The following is a 15,286-nucleotide window of genomic DNA, read 5'->3' as shown; positions in this document are numbered from 1 at the left end:
GTTGTTTAAACTAGAAATCCAGACCATGCAATAGTGTCTGGTGAAAAGTTTTACACATTGAAAAAAAATACATATATAGGTCTAATCTCTATTACTTGCTGCTGCATACGTTATACTGTAGCTTGCATATCAGAAATATTTTTGGTGTCTTTTAAAATGAGTTTATTCATGAGTATATAAGACCTTGTAGTTAATTATAACAATGTATAATGTACAAAAATACTATTGTAATTTTGGTATACTGGCATATGTACTTACCAGCCACTTCATTAGACACATCTCTTTAACTGCTTGTTAATGGAAATCTTTAGTCTGTGAATCCCACGGTTGCAACACAATGCATTTAGGCATGTGGTCAAGTATAAAAAAAAAAAAAAAAGGCTAAATTTCAAACCAAACAAAAGAATGGCGATGAAAGATCATTTAAGTCACCTTAAACTTGGTTGTTGCCAGCCAGGCTTGTGTGAGTATTTCTGAAACTGCTGAACTATTGGGATTTTCAGATAAAACCTCCAAAACCAAGGTGCTACGTACCGTACAACATGAATATACAACATACATTAATCAAACTACCTTAGACAACAAATTAACGTCACATAATTAAATAAAACTAGCTAAGAACTATACAAAAATACAAAATAATGTGCAATAGTACAAATGAGTTACAACACGACACATTGCAATTCACTGTGATGATGTAACAGCGACCAGTACACAGCTGAATTGAGGTAAAGCATATAAATTGTCCATAAGATCTCAAATGCAGTAAACATTTTGTGTTGGAGTAGCAGAAAAGAAAAAGTTCTTGTGCAAATAGCCTCATATTGTGCAAAAGAAAAACAGTTGAGCAGGTTGGTGTGTAAAATTATGAGATGATTGTTTGAGAGAATGTGTATCAGTCCAGTTCTGTTGGATTACGGTCATTGTGTTTAACTGAGTGTGTTTATCAGTCCAGTCCCGTTTTATTGAAGAGTCTGATAGCTAGTGGAAAGAAACTGTTACACAGTCTGGATGCGAGGGCCCGATTGCTTTGGTACCTTTTCCCAGATGGCAGAATGGGTGAAAAGTGTGTGTAAGGGGTGTGTCTGATCAGCCACAATGCAGATGGTTTTACGAATGAAGCATGTGGTCTAGATGTCCATGATAGAGGGAATAGAGACCAAAAGTGCAAAACCATTGCTTGAGCTGCTGAGTCTTGATTTCTGCTGTGACCTTTTCCCGTAAACAGCATGAAAGCATGGATTCAGCCTACCAGCGATGGTGTAATGGAGCTGGGGGTATTTTCCATGCACACTTTGGGCCTCTCTGAGTATATCGTTGACCATGTCCATGAGGATAATGTGCCGTCACAAAGCTAAAACCATTTCAAATTGGTTTCTTGAACATGACAATAAGTTCACCGTAGTCAAATGGTCTACAAAGTCACCAGATCTCAATTCAATCACCTTTGGGATGGAGTGCAACCAATAAATCTGCAGAAAAGACCTCATGGTATCATACCAAAACCTCTAAACAATGTTTTCAGCACTTTGTTGAAGCTTTGCCATGAAAAATTAAGGCATTTCTCAAGATACAAGGTTGTCCTCCCACCCAGGGATATACTGTAGATACCACAATTTATTTTGTAATTCCTGTTAACATGATGCTCAGAGTAACAATGCGATAAACCTTTATTTTGGATTTTTTTTTCTGAAAAAGTCCTAAATAGGTCCAGTGCATTCTTGATAAGCAAGTCACATGCTTTCCTTCATCAAGCCAGTAACCTGTGTATCAGCTTTAAAGCTTTAAATGTTGCATCACTTCTATTTCAGTAGGTTCAAGGTTTCATTTGCTCAAAATAGTGGAGTGTGCAATAAAAGTATATCTCACACAAGACACGCTTGGAGAAAGTCCTCCTTGACCTTTCTCAGTATTTGACTTGAGTCTTTCTCAGAAAAATACATAATGTTACAAAAGAGAAATGAATTCAAGGATAAGTGGAAACCACCCTGATCGTCTAAAAGTGATGGGGCTGAGCAATTCCTTACCTGCTTGGCTTTAGTGAATGTGATGATTAATCATTAACTACACTTCTAATCTTTACATGCCAAGTCAGGGTGGTGATTTGCGTGACTTAAGTTCATTTCCAGTTCAGAATCGATTGAGACGTGATCTGTTGTGTTATGAATGTGCGGCTTTTGTCACACCAGACCTTGAAATTTGCTAAGGTAAAAGTCTCTTTTATTGACTGTTGTTTGTTTTTTGTCTTTTAATTGTAATAATCTTTTAATGAAATTTGCCAAACAAAGTTGGGTTTTTAGTAAAATTACGTTCGGTGGTTTGATATAATCATCTGTTACATTAAATACAGCTAGAAGCTTTTATTCAAGGTCTCCATGGCCAACAAATGTGTCACATAATAAGACTTATTAAAAATGTTTTTTTTTTTTTTTATTGGTTCCCACTCTTCATAATTTTTGCTGCAGATTGCTAGGTTTGAGTAAGACTATTGCTTAATGGACTATGAATTTCTTGAGCATTTTAGACACGAAGCTTTATATGACACGTAGACCCACTGTATGTGATCATTTGTGGCTTTCCTTGGTTAATTATAGTCAGTCGTAGTGTCACATGACAGTAAGGAGTATAAAGTAACAGGATGGGATCTCTGGTAAGTGAACGTTAATATTCTTCCTGTAATTTTTGTTAATAACTAGGATAAGTTGTGCATTTTACAATCAATACCATCCTCGAGTAACATCTGCAAGTTAATGAACAGCAGCATTATTGACTATAAGTGCACTTTGTGTAAAATAAGAAAAAAGGACAGGTCTAAGTCATGTCTAGACGACTAGGTAAGAGCATATCCAAAGCAGCAGGTCTTGCACGGGGTTCTCATTATGCAATTGTTAGCATTTACGACTAGTTGACGAAAGAGGAACAACTAATGATCCAGCAACACTGTTATGGGCTCCCAAGATTTTAAGCATCGGGTATTCCAGTTGTTAAATGTTCATGGGAACTGCAGTGAGCTCCAAGCTTCCTCAGTGGAGATTGCCATTCACAGACATTCTTTAAAGCTTTTGCAAATTCAAATGTTTTACTGCGTTTAAGAGTCCCTTTGTGCCTGAAGTCTTCTGTAAATGTCAATCAGTTTTATGCCTTCATTTATAAGCCATTTCATGAACATCCCTTGTGTAGAGCATGTCTGGGATGCGTTTGACAAACAAGTCAGATCTCTGAAGGTCCCACTTCAAAATTTACTGGACTTGCTAACCAGCTGCTAACCCCTTGGTGCCCATGTCTTGTTGGGTCCTAGCTGTTTTAATGGCACCGCGGGGACCTATAGAATATTAGGTAGTGGTTTTAATATTATGGCTATTCTTCAGTGGTTATTGCAGGTCTTCCCGTAGGGGTCTGTTGACTCTTGTAGTAGAGCTATTTAAAGTAATTGACATTTTACTGACGTATTTCTCCTTAGCTCCGCTTTTAGCACCTTGTTGATCAAATGGACCGCTATGGCGACCCCTCAACGGGAGCAGCCGAAAGATTGACTAACTTTTGTTATACTTAGCCAGACTCATGCATGCACAGCTTTTTTTTTTTTTTATCCCTGTCTATGTTTTATAAATTTTCTCCTGATATTTCTTGTATCAATGTTTTCAATGTTTTTTCACATTAAAGCAAAGTTCTGTTATTATCCTTTAAGAAAAAAAAATCGTTGCTTATCATTCCTTACAATTAAAAGTTGATCTTCAGTCAACTAAGATTTACTTTTCAGCCAAATTCTGACTTGAATTTGTGGTTATGCATTTTTTTTCAACATGCTGGTTTTCCCGCTTTACCCACAATGCAATTCGACTGCCTGCTGATAATAGCTCCGGCAACAGTTTTCGAGCTTTTCAAGTCTTCACTAGTACACTTTGTTTAAACCCGCCCGCATTCAATCATCTTTCATGCTGATATCACCGCCAAATGCCATCATGCTTGTTCTCTTGTTGATCTCTAAGTAGTCGAACGGACCTACTGCTTTAAATGTGTTTAAAAGCGTGTTGCACAGTGTACAGTATCAGCATTGCATTCTGGGATATACTGTACAATCCACCATTTCTACAGTATCTCCTCTATGTCTGTATTGCATCTGGTCTTAAACATCACTGAAACAAGAGCTAATAATTATACTTTATGTTTAAGGTTTTGATGATGTCATTATTATTATTATTATTATTATTATTATTAATAAACACCATTGTAAGTGCACAAACAATACCAATGGCCCCTTGTGACATCACACTAAAATACAGCACCAAATAGCAAATGTCAACATACTTTAACATACAGTACTCATATTTATATATTTGAGGTCTTCAACCTTTGCCACTTACTGTAAATGTAGCTACACTTTATGTTTGACAGTGATTCTGATATTTTGTTCATAGGTAGCCCAATGACAGAATGTTTCAGAAGGCTACATGACGCAACGTTTACAGACATCACTGACTAAGTTCTGGTTTATGTACCCAAACGATGATCTACCTGGTCCACACGGCCCATTGGCAGCTCTTTGGTTTGGTGCTGGCAGTACTGGGATTGATCCTGACAGCTGCCACCAGTGGAGTGGATGACTGGAGAGTGTGGTATGTGGACGACGTGTCCGTTATCACCTCTGGCACGGCCTGGGTTGGCATCTGGAGGGCTTGTTTTTATAGCAACGTCCTGGACCAGGCTAAGGTTTGTGGACGCATGAACATCAAAGACTCTTTCATTCCCCTGGAGATTGCTGCAGCGCAGGTGCTGTGTATGACGGCCATCCCGGTTGGAATTGCTGCAAACCTGTTTGCAGGATACGCCGTAAGACTCGCCTACTTCAGCATCGATGAAGGGCAGGTCAGATTTTTCTTCTTATCAGCAGGCGCTTTGTATTTCCTCACCGCGACGTGCACGCTGATTCCTGTTTTTTGGAATGTGACTTCGGTGCTGCAGAATCATACGATTGATTTCCCGCCAGAGTTTCTTCTACCTCCTGCACCGTATAAACAGGAGCTGGGCCTGGGCATCATAACAGGAATTGGGTCCTCTATCCTGCTTATTATAAGTGGCCTGATCTTCCTGTCCTACAGGCAAATGCATAAATCCAAAAAGCACAAAGTTGAGGGATCTAAGGAGACAAACAGAGGTACCAAAAACCTTAGAACTGCTGCCATGGGCACTAATAGTAGGAGAGAAGGAACAGATAACCCAGGATTCAAGGTAGAGGACAAGCTGTAATGTCCTGGACATTTCGACTTCAATGCTTTTTAAACATGTTTACCTTACATTTACCAACCAGTCCACGTCAGACTACATTCCACTTTCTCCCACATTTTATCTGTCACTAGACATGAGATATGCTATGTGCTTTATATGGCACTAGACATGAGATATAGGGCAGGGGTAACTCAGTGCTTAAGACGTTGGCCTTCTGATCGGATGATCGTGGCTTTACGCAAGGCCATCAACCCCTTAGAGATAAATGGAGATCACACAGGATAAGACAGTGTACCACAGGACAGAACTATAAATATATGCCTGTGATCCTCATCATCTCCTTCTTCTGATTATGGTCTTATCCGTACACTATGTCCAATAATAAGCAAGCAGCATCATGCATTAGATATGCAATGCACACTCAGAAAATCTGGCCTTTCTTGCATCATGGTTATTTGATTAATTCGCTTGTTTTAGCGATTTGACATTTTGTTTTGTCTATTAAAGTGGCTTTTAGCACTTTCAGAGCTTCTGTGCCGCAAAATTACCGGATGTGCAGCATCGTGCAGAAGAGATTGATTTAACAGAACTAAAACATCCTCTTTGTTTTTTCCGTCTAATGACGATGAAAGTTGAACTTAAATACAGCAACGGATTAAATCTATACTGTAAAAGTTTTTAAAAAGTTTTCTGAATGTACATTTTCACACCAATGAGCTGTGGGGTTTATTTGTCATCCTACTAACTTTGAGGAAAGAAAAGAGAGACGGAGGGAAATTACTGATTGTAGCAGCTCTCACATGCTGTAAGTGATAACAGTAACTAAGGTGGATTAGTTATGGATTTTATGTTATGTTATGTTATGTTATGTTATGTTATGTTATGTTATGTTATGTTATGTTATGTTATGTTATGTTATGTTATGGATTTTCCACAACATTAAATTTAACTTTAAACAGAAAAAGTGTGCAGTGTCATTCTTTTATAAATTAAGAATGTTCATTGCTGGTCAATGCTGTTGTGTAAGATGAAAAAAACAAACACTTCGTGACTTGCTGTTATTGAAAAATTATCAACTTTTGGATGGGATTATTGTTAAACTATGGTGATATGTCAAAATGGTGGTGATAACATTAATAATGTAACAAATGTTCACATTACTTTATAGAATAATGCACTCATTGTCCAATTAAAGAAGAATGTATCTATTTTGCTAGCTAAAAGACTTTACTAAATCCGGTATCACTTACAGAAAAGACTTAAAAATCACTGATAGATAAAATAAATAACCGTGTTTATCTTCTAACAGGGCAGCACAGTAGTGAAGCGGTTAGCACTGTCACCTTGCACCTCCAGGGTCTGGGTTCGATTCCCGTCTCTGTGTGCATGGAGTTTGCATGTTCTCCTTGTGCTTGGTGGATTTTCTCCGGGTACGCCGGTTTCCACCCACAGTCCAAAGACATTCAGATTAAACTAACTGGCGACTAATATGCCCGTAGTGTGTGTGTATGTGTGTTTGACCCTGAAGACAGGACAAAGCGGTATAAACGATGAGTGATCTTGTTACAGTAGCACCTGTCATATCATGCAGCAAGTGAACAGTCAGATCGAGATATATATATAATTAAACAACTAGGCGGCACAATGGCGTAGTGGTTAGCACTCTGGTCAAGCACACAGGCCTGAGGCGGGACTCGAACCCTTGACCCTTGTGCAGGAACACAGTGGTTAGCACTGGTGTAGCACCAGGTTGTGTACTTGTGTACATTTAAAGTACTCCTCATAATAATAAAGAAAATGCAGTGACACTGTAGGTGAAGTTGCCCCAGATCTTATAACCTTAATTCCATTCTTATGTTGTTATTCTGTTTATGACAATTGTTTGCACAGCCAAGTAGGATAATAGTTCTACAAGTTCTACCCCTTTTATCATAATTGCAATAAAGTTGTTTGGTTTAATTGCTCCTGTTATTGTAATAAATCTCCTATCTGTAACCATGTTTGTATGATTGTGCCAGTACTACAGTAATTAGAAGCTTGTTTTGGGTTTGGCTCCCAGCCCACATATCTCCACGTCATTGCCAACCGCTGGTTTGTGGTGGTGTTTAGTGATATGGGCTTGTTTAAAATCATGATGTTTATCTGACCATAATCTTATGCGCAGAGGCAATGGAACTAAACCACTCATCTACTGTCGACTTTCCCTCATGTAACTCAGGGTTAAGTTCAGCTGATTTGTGAGCAGAGGGATAAAATGCTTTCTACCTTGAACTGGAGGCTTTTGTGTCTCCTGCTAGGACTGGAATGAACTTTGTCATTACCTCACAGCATGGGACCATCCCTTATTACTGTATTTTATTGCTGCTTTGCATGACTTAATCTTATTATTATTATTACAACAATTCAATCATAAATCCCCAATGTGAATTACATGATTTTCCCTTTATATAAAACAGATAATCCTTCTGATTACATGATAAAGGGGAATTATTGCTTGTAGATTTAAGGTGATTTTGTATTCAAGGGTCTTGGATAACATAATAATTAATACATTCAATATGTCTAATTGTATTACTTTCGGATTAAACAATATTTTCAAACATTTTCAAACATTATTGTTCCAAAAGAATGCCACAGAAAAATTTTATATATCAGAAAAGAAGGCAGATAGCCAAAAATAAATAAATAAATAAATAAATAAATAAAAAGATCCGATTAAATATAATCAGTTGGATAATTTCATCAACTATAAACAATGGTTCCTTGATTTGGGAAGAAAAAAAAATCATGTTTTGAGACATAGTTCCATGGCTTATTCCATCATGCAGATAAGAAACTTTTCCAGAAAGCCCCATGGGTCATCTCTTTAACCCTCAATAAGAACTTGAGTGATTTTTGCTGATAAACCATAAAAGTTCAGAAACTGAATAAATATGTCCTAAAATTCCTCTTTGTTGTTAGATATTTGAAATGTAAAAAAAAAAAAAAAATCTAGTTTCTCATCTTCTCTAATGTTTCTGAGGCATAATGGTAAAGTTAACATAAAAAAGAAAACTAATATTTTCCAAGCCCACTTTTACTTTCAGGTCAGTTCTAAATACATACCGTATAATAATTTTTTGCTTGACCCAACTAATGTACGTCTTTAAATGCTATTCCATCCAACCATCCAGGAACGAACCTATTGAGTCCAACTAGAGACTGTGGAGGCCAGTGTGACCACTGTATTTTTTCTATTTTGTATGACTGTGGTTGGACCTCTGTTCAACATTTACAGACTTATTTACACACTATGGGCAATTTGGGAACACCAGTTAGCCTAATCTGCATGTCTTTAGACTGGGAGGAAACTGGAGTACCTGGAGAAAACCCACCTAGCACAGGGAGAACATGAAAACTCCACGCACACAGACTCGACTCAGATTCGAATTGGACCTGGGACCTGGAGGTACAAAGCGACGGTGCTAACCACTAAGCCACCGTGCCACCCATGTGCTACTATTAGTGTCTTAAATTCTACAACCCATAATATATAGTATAAATGTATAGTATTTTATTTCAAAATCCGTAACTGGTGCAGGCACCCAAGCAGAAGTCATGCCTGTTTAATTAGTATTTTTTGGATGCTTTCAACAGACTATAAGTTTTAGCTTCTGCTTGGTTTGAATGAAAGCCTGCACCTTCATGGACCCTACTGGATCCAGTTAGACACCCCTGCTGTACAGGGTTTTGGGGGTGGGGGGTGGGTGATGGTAGCTTTAAGGGCACTCTAGGAGCAGGACATGGTACATCCTGGACATCCACTCCAGTGCAGGGCACAGGCATTCACACACTTGCTCATTTACTGTACACCCTAAAGAAAATTCGGAAATTCCAATTAGCCTACGCCGCATGTCCGTACAGTAGGAGAAAACCGAAGTACCCAGAGGAAACCCACCAAGCATGGGGAGAACATGCGACACAGTCTCCAAGCACACAGTCCTGAGGAGAGAATCGAACCTTCAAGCCTGGAGTTGAGAAGCCACCGTGCCGCCATAGCAGTACAAACAACAGCCTGTGTGCATTTGTAATACATTCATATCAATACATCACATCAGTCGATGTAATACAGGTGATATGTCTTACAAATATGTTCTTCAGTTATTTTCTGCTTTATTCCTCACCCGTCTGACTTTACCTAAACATTGATTATTTTTCCTTCAGTCGAAATCAAACTTAAATAACAAATGTTATGATCTATACAATAAACCAGTGATTACACATTTACTATGGGTTACATAGGTTATTTACATAACATACATAGGTTTACTTTTACAGTCATCATCAATAACTAGAATAAAGAAAAGGGTGTGATGTGTTGATGTTAAGAAAGTTCTAGTACTGTATGAATTTGAGGAAACTTAACAGTTACTTAATGGTACATGATTCATGGAACATGGTACATGTAATATTGACCATATGTATTATGTTGTATCTGACCGATATTTATTTAAATAGATTCCAGGCAAGACTTGTGCGCATGACTTTTTAACTCTTGGCAGTCCCTTCAGTCTACTGTCACCACACTGATAGAGATAAATGTGTCTAAGGGTTAAGACTGATATCTTTGGTGGAATTTGTCTGCAGAGATAGACAGATACTTTATTGATCCCAAAGGAAATTCCAGGCATATATGGAATAATTAGCTAGGCTACGTGAACTGCTAGATTAGTTTGTTTAGCTGATGTTACCTAGCAGTAGGAATCTGACTTTAGTACCAGATCAAGTTTAATAGCAAGCTAATGTTATGTTAGGCTAAATGTTAGATCACATAATAAAGAAATTTCATTTGTCAATTGGCTAAATGTTTGCTAGGTAGATCTTTTGCATAATGAAATTTCTAAAAGTATATATTTATATATTTAAATTGAATATCCTTTCAAAATAAATATTTTAAGTGTGTGTGTGTGTGTGACCTCATGTAAAAAGTGCCACTGGAAGCGCCATGCTATTGGTATGTGTCTCTACACACATGAAAAACTTTTGTAGTGTACTGCTTGTAGAACTTTTCTTTGAGATGTAATGTTATGGCTATATGGTCTGTAGGCGCACTGTGGTGTAGTGGTTAGCATAGATTTTGATTCCCAGCTCAGGGTCTATGTGCATGGAGTTAACATGTTATTCCCATGCTTGGTGGGTTTCCTCCAGCTACTCCGGGTTCATCCAACAGTGCAAAGACATGCAGTTTGGGCTAACTGGCGTTCCCAAATTGCCAGTAGTGTTGACTGGAGGTCCTACCACAGTCATAAAATGGGAATAAATACAGTACAATGGTCACCATTGGCCTCTCCAGTCCCTAGATGGACTACAATGGTTTCTAGATGGATGGATGGATGGATATGGTCTATAGAAGTGAAGCATTTACCAAGCTGAAAGAAAAGAAAAAACATTATGAAAAATGTTCAACCAATATTTTATTATATAGAACCTTATAATTTCCTACAAGTTACTACATTTGGCACAGCCATGTGCCATGTGGCAGGCCCAGGCTCAAGTTCAAGCCAATGGGGCTGCAGTACCTTAGTGCCAGTCCCAAGTGCAAATAGAAATAGGAGTGTTGTGTCAGGAAGAGCACCTGGCAATCTGGCGACCACTAATGAGCAGAAGTTAAAACAACAACAACTACCTTCTTTTTGGCATTGATGGTATGAAATTTTCCTGAAAATATGCCAGTATGTAAATTGGCTCTAAATTGCCCGCTGATGGGGATGTGGGTGCACAGTGTCAGATGTGAATTCCTGATTTACATCCAGCATTCTTAGGGTAGGTTCTGCATGCACTGCAAGCATGATAAAACTTTTACTGAAAATAAATAAATCATGGAAATTAACAACACTTCCTTACAAATGGAAAAGATCATTAGCACACAAGAGATTTGAGGCCAAGTCATGGCACAATCAGCTAAGGCATCATGTTTGTATGATGTTGATGTTTTTTTCCACATTTTCCCCCCAATTTGGTCACCAACCCATCATAAAACAATTACCATCTGGTGAGGGTGAAGGCTAACATGTGCTTCCTCTGGGACACCACAGGGCAGCGTAATACACTCAGTGTAATGCGCTATCTGCCATCTTTATCATACTTACTGAGCTCACACGCGCCTCTGATTCCCTAGTGCGACTGTGATTAACACTGGGGAACAACAACAAGCCATTCCTTCTACTGTATAAGCACAGACAACTTTGCTCATTTGGCTGCTTACGTACAACAGAGGGTCATCAAAGTGATTTAAACTTGTTTGATGGTGTTTAGAGTATACTATTTAAAATTCAGCAATCATATGTAGATTTGACTATTGCATAAAACCCTTTTCTAATAGTAGCTTATGTTTAGTCATTTGGCAAACGCCCTTATTTAGGGCGACTTACAAATTTTTCTCATTATGCATCTGAGCAGTTAATGGGCAAGGGCCCAACTTGATGGTCATGAGATTTGAACCCGGGACCTTCCAAACCGCAGTCCAATGCATAAACCACTGTTTTGTCACAAGGACATTTCTACAGTTCTGGCATTTTTCTGACCAGTTTATGAATGTTTAAGGCGATGCAAACTTTAAATGATTGCCTTCACTCCTCTAGTAGCCTTCTACGCATTCATTCACTGTAAGAATAGCTTTCATGGTGAGACGCTCTGTAGTGTAGATGTGTATGGGTGGAGCTGTGGTTGGGTTGGAATTACATGGACCCAAGGACTGAGTAAGATTGATTAACGGTTTAAATTACAAAGTGAGTGTTTACTACATCTAGGTCTGTTGTATATGTTCTTTGCATTCAACGCTTCAGTTGCAACAATTCATTTCAATTCTGTTTTCACAAATACAGCAGCCTGTGCTGGTTGTATTTGTTTTTCAGATTGTTTTTTCGTGAGTTTCTTCCCTGTAATTGCATTCTAAAAAGCATCTCATAATGATGTGTTGAAAATGCATTTCCCCTCCTCAGCAGATGCCCAGTTTCCCTCCACTGGGAATAAGCGGCAATCAGAGGCAAATTCAAAAGACTGTTTATGTTCCCGATAGCTGTGCGGCTCTTCTTATCTATTCTCGAATCACAGGAAGTTGTAAGTGTACCCACCCTTTTATCTGGCGTCTTGTGGTCTGATGACGCTTGGTCTCAGCTGGGATTTTCTTCCCCCCTGATAGAAAAAGGATAACTCAAGAAGAAAACAAATAACTCGAAATATAATCTGCAATATATATTTTTTAGCTTAAACACAAAGCACAAGGCAAAGATGGTGCTGTTTATTTGTACAAGAAACAAAAGATTTATTGGGCAAAAACATGTATAATAACACACTAGCAGTGAGTAGATAGGTGTTTTAATACAGTGATTATTGAGACAGATGTTTCCTTCATTTTTTCAGTATGGGTAATGCAAAATATAGAATTTATGTGTGCTGTGAAAATCAAACTAGTATTACTAGTATTAAGTCATTTCTTGTACATCATTGTACCGCTATTTAGCCACCGTTCTCAATCTCACATTTAACAATACAGTTATTTCAAAGCTTAGTAAAGAAAATGGGCTGAAAAAGTGATTATTATTTTATGAGCCAGATGTTTCTTTGCCAAGTCATTCAGTTTCTCTTGTAGTTTTCTCTTCTTCCAGGATAAACTGGGCAGTTGAATTCTTAACCAGGTCATATCAGAGTAATCAACATAAAAAGGAGGCAGCAAGGTGGTTCTGTTCGGCATTCCTCATTAGAACATGCTGTTCGTTAGAGGCTTCATTAAACACAGCTTAATCTACTTGTTGATACAGTACAGAGAGACCATCAGTTGCAATTAAACTCAAGCACAACCGTAACCTTATTCCAAAGTACTACAAGTACACAGCAAATTCCCCAGTGTCCAACTGGATTCTATTAAACTCTGAAAGTCCTAAATCCACAGTAGGGATTTCACTGTATCAAGTTTGCTAAGTGATGTGCATGCATTTAGCCCAAATCTGACATTTAGTGACCCATTTTCATGTGGTTTATTGTGAAATGTTTGCCATTTTTTTCTCCCAGTCACTTATTAACAATAGCGGCATTCGTAATTAACATGAAGAGGTTTTTAAAATCAGTTTTCCTGCCTATTTATTTTATTATTATTGTAGACTAATAAAAAAGTATAATATCTAGGTATATGACAGTATCTACAGAAATACACTCAAAAAATATGTCAGTGTTAATATCAAACTATAATATTGTACATTTTTAATATATCACCAAAATTTTATTAGATGCACTGTTGCACACTATGAACTGCTAAATCAAGCAGAAAATCAAAATCAGAAAATATCTCTTGAGAAAAAACATAAATGCATATATTTAAGCAGTTTAAGGGCATGGATTTAAACCAGCTAATAATAATAACAGTAATAAAAAAAAAAAAAAAACTAATACTAATATGAGTGCAGTGAAAAATATTACATAGCAACAGATTTAATCAAACAGGTTACCTGCTGAACCAAATATAAGTGAAAGCAGTGTACATTATAAGGGAAATTTCATCAGTTTAACGGTTCTGCCACATTAGAGAATATTTCTTGACACAGAATATTTCTTGGCTCGTGTTAAACATACTCAACACGCTTTTTGGACAGGCTGTTGACAGGCTCGAGCTTTTCCTGGTGCTGGTATACAAAGTGCATCTCGTTCTCTTCTAATCCACAACAGGAGGTGAAGAACAACACTGCAGAGACAACCTGAAACAAACCTGCAGCCCAGCCGACGAACAATGCATCACCAAACTCCCAGCGAGGCACAGTATGAGGCACGGTGTGGTCATGGAACTTCAAAACTGTCTCATGGGCGATACTGGAGACAGGATAGAGGACAAGGATGCCAGCCGTCAGGGCAAACACCCCTGCCGTGATCTTGAGGCCATTCTTCACTCGCCGTCCCTGCGACCCCCCACAACTTTTAACCAGTCTCAGACCGGGGACAGCAATCAGGAGGCCCAGGAGTCCTATAGCGTCTGACATGCACATGAAAATTCGCGCCAGTGTGATGTTTTGCGACAGACCCAAAATGGTTTCAAAGGCACGGCACTCAGTACCTGCCACCTCCTGCACCACACAAGACTCCCAAAGGCCACGCTCATAGCTCTCCACAATCAGCAGCTCAGTGGAGAGGCTCAGCCAACTGGGCATGAGTGTAGCAGCAAGTGAGCAAAGCGATGCCCCCACCCCCACAATCATAGCCAGCAGCTCCAGAGTACTGGAACACGTATTCGACATGGCACTCCTCCGGCCTCACGTCTGGGTAGAATTCTGGAGCTCTTGTTTAAGGAGAGAGACACAGGCAGAGAGAGAAATAGAGAGGGGTCTTTGAGCCAATTAGTCCTGACCACTCCAACTACTTCACAGCCGGTCAGTTTCGCCTCAAAAATGCACATATCATCTCAACTAGAGAGGTAAAACACTAAAAGGAGGAGGTGAAAGAAGAGGAGGAGGTGAATGAGAATGGGCAAAAGAGGGGACAGTGACTTAGCCCTGCCCTCCAAACTCAAAAGAGAGAAATTGAGCGAGTGAGAGAGAGAGAGAGAGAGAGAGAGAGAAAGAGAGACAGACAACAACAACAACAATAATAATAAAAATAATAATAATAATAATTATTATTATTATTCTATAATAATAATAATAATAATTATTATTATTATTATTATTATTACTTTAACTTTTTCTGTTTTATACATAATTAGTATTTCTTTCTGATTGTACAGTTAAATGTATGTATGTAAGTCCAGATAGGAAAATAGCAGTTTAATATTTAAAGATGAAGAAAGGGAAAATTTTTCTCCTCCATTTGGCCTTAAAATGGAGAACACAGTACTGCATTAGTACTGCATTAATTAGGTGTTCGGAAATGTCACCTGGTTAAGCGATGGTTGGCTGTGAACGCTTTCACAAAAAGTGTCATTTCAGGACACGAGGACAGCCTTTAGGAGGTTACACACCAGGAGGACAGCGGGACCAGATGGCATCTCAGGTCTGGTCCATAAAGTCGGCACTGAACGGCTAGCACCAGTGTTCAC

General features: G+C 38.5%; 2 protein-coding genes across 2 annotated transcripts; one reads left to right on the top strand and one right to left on the bottom strand.

The window, feature by feature from the left end:
- The first annotated feature begins 854 nt into the window (after positions 1-854).
- On the top strand, positions 855-6,114 carry cldn34a (claudin 34a). The gene is made up of 2 exons (XM_053497644.1): positions 855-2,207; positions 4,419-6,114. Exon 2 carries the CDS (start codon positions 4,507-4,509, stop codon positions 5,245-5,247), a length of 741 nt encoding a protein of 246 aa, XP_053353619.1. The 5' UTR covers positions 855-2,207; positions 4,419-4,506; the 3' UTR covers positions 5,248-6,114.
- A 6,382-nt stretch (positions 6,115-12,496) lies between these two features.
- cldn33b (claudin 33b) lies at positions 12,497-14,678 on the bottom strand. Its single transcript, XM_053499068.1, has one exon. The coding sequence runs from the start codon at positions 14,487-14,489 to the stop codon at positions 13,824-13,826; it is 666 nt and encodes a 221-aa protein (XP_053355043.1). The 5' UTR covers positions 14,490-14,678; the 3' UTR covers positions 12,497-13,823.
- Positions 14,679-15,286: the final 608 nt, after the last annotated feature.

This window comes from Clarias gariepinus, chromosome 6, assembly GCF_024256425.1.
Source record: "Clarias gariepinus isolate MV-2021 ecotype Netherlands chromosome 6, CGAR_prim_01v2, whole genome shotgun sequence".
NCBI lineage: Eukaryota > Metazoa > Chordata > Actinopteri > Siluriformes > Clariidae > Clarias > Clarias gariepinus.
This window is presented reverse-complemented; position numbering and strand designations above follow the sequence as displayed.